Source organism: Empidonax traillii, unplaced genomic scaffold (assembly GCF_003031625.1).
Source record: "Empidonax traillii isolate 1590-97213 ecotype Southwest subspecies unplaced genomic scaffold, ASM303162v1 scaffold712:size431070, whole genome shotgun sequence".
Taxonomy (NCBI): Eukaryota; Metazoa; Chordata; class Aves; order Passeriformes; family Tyrannidae; genus Empidonax; species Empidonax traillii.
The window spans coordinates 235,820-247,920 of record NW_020955905.1 but is presented as its reverse complement, the minus strand read 5'-3'; the positions used below and the strand labels follow the sequence as shown (position 1 = coordinate 247,920).

The window sequence follows — 12,101 nt, the reverse complement described above, 5'->3', positions numbered from 1 at the left end:
AGCCTGGAAGTGTAGGTTGGATTTCCAGCTCCTCTCATTGTAGGGAGTAGAGCAGTGAAGGATGAATCCTTCTTTACTCACTGGTTACTCACTCACTTTTCCAGAACTGAGTAAAGCCAATCCCAAGTGCAGCAAACCCTGATTGTGCCCCAGAGGGGCTCTGAGTCAATGAATTATTTCACTCTTGTTTCCCTGTCCCCTTTCCATTACATTCCCAGTCAACTCCTGTTCCAAATCACGAGATGAGTTCAGCTGAGATTATTTGGGAAGAAGGGATCTTGAGCTAAGTGGAAAGCCCTAGTTTGGAAAGAGAGGACACTGATTTATTCCTTTGAAATAAATAAGTCAATTCAGATTAATTGTCCCAAGAGCCTCTTTGGAGACAAACTGCTGAGCCCCCTTGTGATAATTCCATGCTGGAAAACATTTGAGGGAAGATGTGAGCAGTAAATCTTTCAAGAAGACTTGCCCATGCACATCTTGAGATCTCTGTCCTACCTCAAAACAAACCTGTATCTCTTCACACCTCCCAAAACTGTGCATTTGGCTCTGAACTCACCTCTAAGTGAACCACCTGTCCCTTGTTGCCTTTGCCCAAGGATTTGCACTCCTGACCCAAGAAGGGTTTCTAATTTTTCTTTGCACACATCTTTTCCTTCTCTTTTGCTTTGATCTGCGCCAAAACCTAAGAGGATTTAAAAGCAGACTAGAAATCCTGTTTTAAATGTGTCACTGTTATTTTCATATTGACTTTAGCTCATAGATTCGTTAGGGATGAGTAGGAACTTCGTTCTTCCACTGGAACTGTTATTTTCTTAGTGTTCACTATATATTGCAGTTTAAATAGGTTCTATTTTGTTTTAATTAAAAAGAAAAAGAAAAAAAAAAAAGAAAAAGAAAAACTGGCCAGAAGAAGAACTTTATCCTAATTTATTCATCATTTGAGTAGCTCGTAATAATGCCTGAGCAGCTTCTCAGGTATTGTGGAGTAGCTGAGATCTTAATTTTCTAGTGGAAAAACACCACTCTTTTCATTGACCAAAAGGTCCTGACAAAACAAAACAGGGATTAACACTCTGATATTTTCCTCTTTGCTGTGGAGATAAATTGAAACTTGTCCACTGAGAAGCTGCTGACCAAGCAGGTTGCGTCAGAATAACACAGATACCACCACAACCTTCAAAACAAGGGCAAACCCATCTCTCTTTTCTTTGACTTCTCCTTTCTTGCTTCTGCCAAAGTGCCTCCCAATCTGATGGAGGATTAGCAAGAGTGTTGTAGCTGTTTATCTGGATCTCCAGCACCTGGGGCAGGTTCTCAGTGAAAACAGCTTTGAGTGCTGACACTCAGCTCCCTGGAGCTGTTGAGGTGAACTCTGGTGGAAGATCTTTGAGGGCTTCATGGGTTGTTTTATTTTGCCTGGACGTGGAAAATGCTGTAAAGGGATTTAGTCCTTCTTGTCACTCAGCTCCTCCCCCAGGTGGGCCTTCTCCAGGTCCTGCCATCCTTCCTTTTCCAGATGGATCTTCAGCAGGTCCTTCTGTGCAGGATTGGGAATGTTTCCAGGAGGTGTCAGTTCTGCCAGTTTGTCACCAAAATATGGGCACAGGCACCTGGTTCTTAGAGGTGACTCTGAACGTATTGTCTGGAGGCCACGAGGGTTGAAATCAGTGCCCAGGGGTGGCCGAATGACTCCACAGGCACCACTTTCATGTGGCCTTTCTGTTTTTCCACTCATTCTGGCCACCACCCCTGCTGTTTCATGTTTTGGAGTGTCTTGCTGGAGGTTCTTCTGGCTAAATTTCCCCAGGGATACACCCCCAAGCCCAGTGACAAGTAAGCCAGGTAAGTTTTCCATGGGTAAAACCCTTAAGATGTGACACACTGAGGAAAAACTGTATTGAAGGCTCATCCCGATCTGGAAAAGGAACTTTGGTAACACATCTTGGCTTAGGCAAAACTTTTTTTTTTGTGGCAGCTCAAGAGACACAATCTGAAGGACAGCACTCAGTTTTTAATGTAATTCTGATTTTTCCTTGCTAGAAGCAAAGGACTACAGACTACACCCACAGAATGGGGCAGCAGAAACTGATTTATTCCTTTGTAATAAATAAGTTAATTCCAATGAATTGTCCCAAAAGCCTGCTCTTTGGAGACAAACTGCTGAGCCCTGTTTTGATGCTTTCATGCTGGAGAACACTTCTCTCAAGAAGACTCTCCTCCTCTCCAGCACAGACAGTGGAGATTTCCTTCATCTCTTGGATTTGGCCAGGAGTTGCTGTTCGAGAGAAGGAAGGAAAAAATGCCAACCCAAGTGTGGTGGCAAGTGCTTGCAGAGGAGTTTTCCAGGCCCTCCCACTGTGGATGGAAAGGGACACCCACTGTGCTCCAGTGGCCCTTCTTGGCTGCAAATGGCCCTTCAGGTCGCTGAAGCTGTGACTGCTCAGAGGGTCCTCTCAGACAGCCCGGATGGACAAGCTCCAAACCAGAGTGGGAATGTCACAGGCCTGACCCTGGAGTGGGAATTCAGCAGTGCTGGAGAGACCCATGAACAATCAGAGATGTGGGCAGCCTGCACTTATTCCTGGGGAGCGAGAATCCAAAGAGGAGCCAGCTGAAATCCTGCCATCCCATCTGGCAGAGGCAGCACAGAACCCATCCCTGACATTTATGAATATGCAGATGGGGAAGACGCATCTCCCCCCACGGCTGGGGAAGGGGTGACCACATCCTGCCATCAGTGTGACACTGGCACAGGCCTGTCATTCCATGCTGGATTTTGGGCACCCAGCACGTTCAGGATCAAGTCCTGCAGCTGTGGGACTGTTAGTGCTGTGAAGGAATGCATGTTGCACGTGTCATTCCAAAGGCTGGCCCTCAGTCTCAGTCTCTGCCGCCCTTGATTTCCATAAAAAAATAGTCTTTTTGCTGCAGCCACCAAGCTGGAGTATCCTGGGCATGTGTAGGAGCATCTGCATTCTCTGCAGGCCAGGCTGGAACTCACTGCAAACTGGAAGAGCTCCTTGTCCTATAGATCCTACAGATACCTCCTGCTGCTGCAGGGACTTCCCCCTGTGCCCTCTTTCAATGGTGATTCAGACATTTCGAATCTGAGAGTCCCAGATCTCACCCAGAGACACTTTCACAAGCCTCAGATGTTCAAATCAAAATGCTTTTGGGTGATTGATGGTGTGATTGCCATATATCCAGTGGCCTCCAAAATGACCCTCTTCTACACCCACTAACACCTTGGCTTTTAGGGGTTCTTGCTGATTCTGTCATTCTCTAATTTACTCTTTAGCATCTGCCAGAGGCCCCAAAAACTCCACAGCCCCCACCTTTCCTTTCAGTTTTACTACCCTGAGATTCATTCACACCATTTGAACGATTGGAGGATTTTTTTTTAAATAATCCTTTTCCACTCTTTGGTCCATCCTTTCATTCCCACCATCCCACCTTGCCTGGATAATTTTCATGATCCTGCTGTTTGCTTTGCCTCTCCTGTTTGGGGCATGAGCGCAGAGTGTGTGGCTCTTGTGAGAGAGGCTTGGGTGTTAAAGCCTTGGCCCACAGCACTTCAAAGTCTCTAATTTTTTCCCTTTAGTTGTGTTGCAAGGTGCTTTTTGTGCCTTCCTCGTGGTATTTATGCAGCTGGGATGTAAATCAAGTCCAGGTCTTGCTTTGATCCTGGAATTACTCCTCTCCACTGACCCTGCTATGGGAAGCAGGCTGCTCAAATCCAATCAGTTCCCCACTGCCTTTGTTTTTTTGGCCTCCAGAGAGATATATTTTCTTCTCTGCAGCCCCTTTTCCAAGGGGAGACAGGCTGGCTGAAGGGCAGGTCCCTGGAGGGACCCTGACATGGGAGGTCTGGAGGCTGTTTCTGCTGGGAGAGGCTTGGGACAAGCTGGAAGGGTCATTCATTCAGCCACTAGGCCGGATTGGCTTTAATTTGGATGAGAAATAACAGTGCAGACTCATCATCTCTGTCAGGGAGCAAAGGAAATCATCCAGCTCCTTCAGGACCAGGATCAGTCACTTGGAGATGTCAGCACCAAGGGGCCCAAATAACTGGTGAGAGGAGGCTCAGGGTGCCAGGGTGTCTCTTTTGTCTTTCCTTCCTTCTGTCCTGTGTCCTGTCTCTCTGGGCATCCATCCATCCACGCTCACTGACTGCTTCTGGGATACTCAATCCCCGATTTTCTTTGTCACCTTCCTTGCAAGGCCATCCAAGCTCCACATCTCCTCCTTGGTGCCCAGCACCACTTTCTCCTCCCAGACTAAACAAGTGTCTGGGAAGCCTCTGGGGTTTAGTGCCCGTGGAGATTTTGTGTGCTCTTGTGGTTTGTGAGATTTCACAAAGAGGATGCAAATCAGAGCAGATGAAGGTGCGTGGGTATAGCCAGGGATGGGCGGTGGGAATGGAGCAGGGTTTGTGAGAAGTCCCAAATATGGGACTAATTTAAGTTGTCTCCGAAGCAAACTCAAAAAAAAATGGGTATTGGAAAACTAGTAAGAGGTTGTTTTTTTGTTTCTGTGTTTTTTTGTTAGTTTGTTTGTTTGTTTGTTTTTTAATTGAATCTCACTCAGGAAAGTCCCATGATTTTTAGCTGAAAAAAAAACATAGTATTTGAGGCGTTTCTATTCCAGTTAAAAGCCACATAAAAACAAGGTGTATGCAAATTCCAGGATGTTTGTGGTCCTGATGTCCAACTATCAGTGTCTTTCCCTTCAGGATGGCAGGGGGGTGACTGCCCCATCCCTCCCCTCCAGCCAGCAACCACTCAGTGATGGGAGGGTTTGGAGGAGTCGTTTTGTCCAGTTCCTTCATTCCTCAAGTCCTGCTTTCAGGCAACAGCAGTGGCAAATAATACAATTTCACAAACTCTTCCATGATCCAAACTGCTGAATATAAAGCTCCTGGCAGGGACTCTCTGAATCATTCCTCTCCCTCCTCTGCTTTCCCTTTTTGGATGGCAATAAAGACTCCTGCCACCACACTGAAGTTTCATTAACCTTTATTAATTTTCTCAGGGTTCCAGGATCAAATTTGTCACCATTTCATCTCTTGGCAGTTCATACTTCTTGAAAAGATGTCTGATTGTTTTACCTCCTTGGGGGGCAAAAGGTCCTCTGTCTGGTACTTGCTGTTTGGAAACAAATTGGCTGCCAGATCACAGATTACTCTGCTCTCTGCTGTTCCATGTGACTCCAGTGGAGTCAGCTGAGCTCTCCTGATTTACAGCAGGCACTGCTGTGGGTGGGATTTGGTGGTTGTTTCTCTCTTTGCAAGGGAGGGCACGTGTCAGGATTGCAGCACACCCAGTAACATGGAGAATGGGGATTTTAGTTTCCCCCGTAGCAAATTCAGGGCTGATCCTCAAGGGATAAAAATGGAAAGCTGGCAGAGTATGGGTTTGGAAGAACAGGGGTGTGAGCTGTCAGTCAGGAGTTAAATGCCTTTGATTCACAGTGGATGCATTATTTACCTTCTGAACTCAACACCATGGTCTCCGTGGGAGATTTTCCAGTTAGGACACAAGGGTCAGGAGTTCCTCTCTTCCACTGAGCTGGAAAGGTTCCCAGCCATAGCTCTGTTGGGACTTTGCTGATGCCAGACTTTCATCTCTCCTTGTTGCTGGTGACAGGGTATAGAATCTGACAAGGAGACATCCTTCTGAGTTATCCCTTTCCTTTTCACCTGCCCTCACCTGCCTGCTCCACTCAGCATTTTCTAGCCCCTCTACAGAGCATTTCTAAGTAGATCTTCACTGCAAGGCAGAATTTTCCACCAAAAATTACTGCCAGTCACCACCATAAACCTCAGAACGCTACTGGGGATGGCGGCGTTCAGTGCCAGCACTGAATCCTCTACGAGTGCAGCAAGGAGTACAGATACCCTGGAAAATCATTGCCATTAAAGACCAGACATAAGGGGTGGAGCTGCCACCCAGCCCGAGTCTCTCAGGCTGGCTTGGTGCTGAATTTTGGGAGTTACTGGTGGCCAGGGGTGTTGGGGTTGGCAAGCAGGTGGTGGTTGGCAGGTGGCTGTTGTTTATGCGTGTAACCTTTGTAGTGAAAGATCTTGCAGAGTGAACCAAGGTGTATTTACATGACCCATTACCTTGCCATAGCCAATGGACGCTATAATTCCAGAAGCCAATCGCTGAGGTCCACAGATAACAGAAAGCGAGAGGACCCTGACGATCTGCAGCACTACGGGTACCCTGCACCTCAAATAGGTAAGCTCTGACCTCCCCCAGCAGCCCCTGGAGCTGGCACTGCCTGCTCCCTGCACTCCCTGGCTCACTCACTCTCTCCACTGTTTCAATGACCCCTCTAACCACCACTTTCCCCTCCCAGGTTACTGCGGGGGAAACTCTCCCCCAAAAGAATGCTCATCACCCAGTTTGTTCCCATTCCATCGCCCTGCAAGGGTTTTGTGTTGGTGCCATCGGCCAGAGAAGGCAAAAAGGGTTAGACACAAAGCCCCAGCGAGGCCACACATCTCACAGACTGCTCCTCATTCCCCCTGCCTGAGCCACACACACATCTGAGCCACCGCTTTGTGTGAACCATCTAAGCAGCCGTGGTTCATGAAGCCAAAGCTGACCTTACTGCAATGCAGCCTCTTTGCTGAGCTCCATGTCATGCCTTCACACCGAGTGTAGGAGAAAGGCAAGCAGGGACTTGGTGAGGAGAGAACAGCTCTAATCTGCCCCACCCCTGGAAGTGTCCAAGGCCTGGTTGGGTGGGGCTTGGAGCAACCTGGTCCAGTGGAAGGTGTCCCTGCCCAGGGCAGGGGGGTTGGAACGGGATGATCCTGAAGGTCCCTTCCAATTGAAACCATTCAATGATTCTGTGATTCAGTCTGGAAAGGTTTTGTGCTCTCCCTTCGTGGCTTCGTTCCCTGGCAGGATCTCAGGACATCACGGGTCTTGGGCAAAGCAAGGTGTGCTGAACCTGGCTGGCCACAGGTCACAATCATTGCCCAGTGACCTGGCAAGCTGCTCTAGAAAGGCTTCAGAGAAGTGATTCCATTATGAGTGGGAGTGGGTCGTATTCTGGTGTAGATCAGCTGTGCTCCATCCAACCCAGCAGGACTTTGCCATGGTACAACAGGGACCAGTGTCAGGAGTCTGTGTGGGGTGGAGGCTCTGGGTGTGGTCAAGGCAATTTTGGGGGTTGTGGCTTTCAACACAAGGCAGGGGATGGTCTGACTTTTCTTGCTACCCTCCACAAAACTGTTCCCTCCAGTGGGAGCAGCTCCACTGTCTGGAGGATCTGTGGCAGCTGGCAAGAGGCTGCAGGAGAGGGAGGATGTTTGCACCACTGTAATCTGGTGAATCTCAGTTTAATCTCTCAGTTGCACTTGGAGGAAGAGAAAGCACTCCAAGGCAGGTCCTGTGATGTCCCCTGTTCATGCTCTGCCTGGTCCCAGGTGCTTCCTCAGAGCTCAGTTCCAGCCTGTAGCTCAGCCATCAGCTTCGTAGCTTGGCATTTCTTCCTGCTGTGCAGCTGGATGCTGGGTCTGGGCTCAGTGACATCTCTGTTAACTCCCTGCCGTGGTGGGTACTGCTGGAGCATGGCTGGCTTAGGCTGTGCTATCCCTGAATGCAGCATGAGCCGGGAGATGTGCACCGTCCTGCTGCAGAGCTTCCCACATTCCTGTCACTGTCCCAGGAGCACCAGCTACAGCCAAGTTGTTCCAGGAAATCAGAATGGAGATGTAGAGACCAGTCAGAGGGTGCAGTCCAGCAAGGGATTAGAGGGAATCTTTAGCTGGGGAAGCCAAAGCAAACCCCCCACTTTCCCTGGCTGTGGGCACAGTTTGCCAGGGATAAGCCATGTCACTTCAGCTGAAGGCCTAGAAAAATAAGAAATACAAAAAAATCACGCCATCCAAAAAGGACTAGGGATGAGGGGACAGCACTGCCCAGCTGAAGAGCAGCATTTTCTCCTGCCAGCCCTTCATGTCCCTGGTGCCCAGGTCCTGCTGGCCCACGGGCTCTGGCACAGCCGTGCTGCTGCTGCTGCTGCTGCCCACGTGTCTCTCCCAGCACTAGCACAGGAGCGAGATCCGGCCCAGCAGGCCCCTGGCACGGGCCCTCCCAGCTCAGAGTGCTTCCAGGAGGATTTTTTGCCAGCAGAAGGATGCGAGCAGAGAGGTGTCTTGCATGGGGAGAGATGTCAGATTGACAGACAAGGCCACGGCAAAGAGGGCTCCTGGCAGAGGGATGACAGGGATGTGCTGCTCCATTAGTGCCCAGGGAAGGAGTGTCATGGAGAAGCTGCAGGCTCTGATGGGGACACGCAGCCAGCTGAGCTCAGTTACTCTCAGGGCTGGCTAGGAGCTGGAAAGGATCCTGGATTGCAGTGGTACATCCCCATGGAGTGACATCCAGCCTGTCTCGTTCTGCGGCACCTGCTGGACCCTCTCCAGCGGCTGCAGCTGGATCTGTGGGAGCAACAAGGGCCATCTTCCCGCTTCAGGTGGGGTACTGACCCCTGTAAAATCCTTTGGGACACTCCTGGTCATCCCCAAGCTAGTCTGGAGCAGCACTGATCAAAGGCCAACCCTGCAGAGGCAGCAGCTTCAGGTATATCATGATGGAGAGCAGGGTAAGGCCCCTTCTCCTCTGGGGGTGGTGACAAATTTGGTTGAGTGCATCAGGGGTTGGAGCACCTCTGCTCTGGAGACAGGCTGCAAGAGCTGGGACTGTTCAGCCTGGAGGAAGAAAAAGGTTCTGGAGAGACCTTAGAGCCCCTTCCAGAGTCTAAAGGGGGCTCCAGGAGAGCAGGAGAGGAACTTCGGATGAGGGCATGGAGTGATAGGACAAAGGGCAATGTTTTTAAGCTGAAGAAGGATACATTTAGATTGGATTTTAGCAAAGAAATCTTCACTATGAGGGAGGGGTGAAACACTGGAACAGGTTACCCAGAGAAGCTGTGGCTGCTCCAGCCCTGAAAGTGTCCAAGGTCGGGTTGGACAGGGCTTGGAGCAACCTGGGATAATGGAAGGTGTCCCTGCCCATGGCAGGGGGTTGGAATGAGATGGTCTCTTAGGTCCCTTCCAACTAAATCATTCCATGATTCTATAATCTCTGGCAGGTCTGTTATAATACAGCACTGAGCTGTACTAGAAGGCTTTCAAGACCAATGAGCACAGTAGACTTCTTGCCATTATATCAAAAAAAACCAGAGCCAGGATCCACTTCTGGGATGAATAATTGGAATACGTTTCATCCAGTAATTTGTACTTGCTGCCATCTGACCCACAGGAGCGCAGAAATCCTTCTCATCCACGGTTTTGATGATGGGCAATATTCTGCTCCTCTTGAGTGGAGAGTGAGACAGCTTGTCTCATGCCTGAGAGGGTCCAGAACTGGACCTCACATGGTTTGAAAATTAGATGAATTTCTGCAAGGCTTGAAATTTAGTCTGGGTGCAATGTCCCAGTAGACTGAGATAAATTGCTTAGTTCAAAATGACACCAAACCCAAGGGAGTAACCGGCACTTAGAAAATAAACTGCATTGTGGGTTTAAAAGCCGGGGATTGGTGCAACGTGAGAGATGATAATTGAGGAGATTTGCCTCTAAGCACAGCTATTTGTGCTGTGGAAGGGCAGAAGCCAGAAGTAATAACGAAGAGAAGGAGGCAGGAGAGGTGGAATTTGGTTCAAAGGTGCCATTCACTCATCAGCTGACACAGTAACTCTTGTCTGAATACGGAGATTGCAAAACCCCACCCGGGTCTGAGTGGGGAGGTGGTGGGATGGCTGGGGGGGTGGGCTCTCCAAGCCATGAGGTGCTGATGGAGGAGGCCCCTGTGTCTCTGCAGGCTCCCTCTGTCCTGCCTCTAGACTCCCAGAAAGACTTTGGGGCACAAAATGGGAGTGTTTTACTGCCAAAATCCCCCAGCTCCTTGTCTTTGAGGGACTCTGGGTGCTCTGGGTGCAGGTGCTGGGGGGTTTCCTCAAGACTGATGGAGGGTATTCAACAAGAATTGGAAGGACACTGTCTGTCCATCCATGCAGCATCCAGGCAGGCAGGGAAGCAGGAGTGGTTGGGATCTGTGGGCTAAAAAGGGATCTCCTGGAGTCTGGGCCACTCTGGATGGGAAATGCTGAAATGATGGTACCACAAAGGAAATTCGCTCCTGGTGAACTTGGAGCGTCCCAGGACTGTCTGTCTGACAGAGCCGGTCCAGCTCCTTGCTGGAAAGGCAGGAAAATTACCAGGGAAATGCAGATCTCTGTATATCAGGAGATCTGAGAGCTGAGACACAGGATATGGGAACAATGTTTTCTTGAAGCCCCAAAGCCTCAAAACACACAGTGCCTCCCACACATCCCAGAGAAAGACCTTGGTCCATGACATCCCTGTAACTTGAAACAACCGGGCAGATTAATGGAACAAGACACAAAAGCAGAACAGTATTGAGCAACTTTGGCTTAATGAACAACAAATCTCATTATTATCATTGCAATGGCATAGGTGGGGTAGGGAAGGACTCATCCTCACCTCCACCTCTTTCTACGTCCAGCTAATAAATGAAAAAATGAAAGCCTGTCCATTTTACAGCAAAGTCAGGTCTTCCTCTACACTTTCCCCCCTCAACAGGCAGGTATTAGTTCCACAGGCTGCAATTAGTGGGCATATATTTAATTCCCAACAGCCTGAATGACAGGAGATACTCAAAGCAGGCGTGCTGAAAAACAAACCAAACAACGTATATAACTACCCAAAATCCCAGTGAGTATCTTGATGAGGGACACAAACACTTGAAATCCTCCATAAAATTCCACAGTACGTGGAAAACAATAGTAAATAAAGATGCCACCTCGAGGAAAAAGCCAGGCATGCACAGCTTTAGGCAGCACTGGGCAGTTTGGTGGTCTCCAACCCTTACAGTCCCCATCCCAGCTCTGTGCTGACACTGCTTTTTGTGCAGCTGGTTTATAACTCTCCCCGAGACCTCAGGCTGAGATCTCCAACTCCTTCGTGCCCCACGTTGCAGCTGGTCAGTTCAACAGAGCATCTGCTGTCCAGCTTTCTTTGGGAATGGGGTGGTGGTGTGGGATAACACATCCAAGTGCTGGGTGCAGCCCAGGCTGTGCTGTCCTGTAACCCCCAAGTCCTGCTTACCTGTCTCACCCAGCTCTGTGATAGTTCTTATATCATCCACAGTCTGCCAGATGCATCTGTTTGGGACGTGACACGGTGTGGTCTGATGCTCTGTAGAACTTGTTGCTAGAAGGGGATGCCCCTCTGTGATGCATCAGAGATGTGCTGGTGTTTATTTGTGCCATATGCCTGTGTACTATGCATACCAAATGTTGCATTTCAGGTTTATCATGTGTAATTATTAGTAATCCATGGAAAAAGCTGAGAACCCAAACAATGCATGGCTTAATTAAATGAGACAGAGCCAGCTTTTGTTTTTTTCATGTGGGGAAGAAAGGCATTTTGTCAAGGGTAGAGTCATGCCTATGAAAACTATGAAACTGTCCTTTCCCAGCCCATGTAACACTTATGGTGAATTATCTGGAGGTTGTGGCCTGCTGAAGCACCCCCAGCAGGGATATTAATGACAAAGGGACTATATCTCATTGCTTTTCACTATCATTTTTAGCTCAATGGGGTATTTTTAGTTTCCTTTCCAATGCTGCCCCAGCAGGTAAGGAGTCAGTGGGACTGTGTGATGCCCTGGAAGAGTCAGCCTTGTCCTTTGTCATGTGCTCAAAGCAGACCTCCACAGACAAAGGAAATGCTGAGAACATTCTGTGGGATTCCTTCAGCTGACCCTTCTCAGGAACAGTCATCTTCTCCTTTGTCTGCTCCTCCTCTGCCAATATGCGTTGGCAGGGGCTGTGAGAAGGCAGGGAAAGGAGTTAAATCCTTAAAAACGATCAATTTGTGGACAAATTTGCTATATCTAACTTATCACTGCTGCTTAATTAGTGCTCTCTCTGAGAAGGGTGTTACATATCCCACATGGTTCTGCAGTGGCTACTCCACCTCGTTATCAGTGGTGGAGCTTGTCCTGCTCAGTGCCTCGATGCTTCCACAACATCCTTAAACTGGTCAATTTATGGAC

At 48.9% G+C, this 12,101-nt stretch overlaps 1 protein-coding gene across 10 annotated transcripts in view; it reads left to right on the top strand.

Moving 5' to 3' along the window:
- The window catches only part of ADGRB1 (adhesion G protein-coupled receptor B1), a 285,345-nt gene that overhangs the window by 123,343 nt on the left and 149,901 nt on the right, over positions 1 to 12,101 (top strand). For 9 of the 10 annotated variants that reach the window (XM_027900130.1, XM_027900125.1, XM_027900131.1 and 6 more), the window contains one exon: positions 6,135 to 6,242. The exons of the other annotated variant lie outside the window; for it this stretch is intronic. In XM_027900130.1, coding sequence (XP_027755931.1) covers positions 6,135 to 6,242 — 108 coding nt within the window. The remainder of the gene's footprint in view (positions 1 to 6,134; positions 6,243 to 12,101) is intronic. 10 annotated transcript variants of the gene reach the window in all.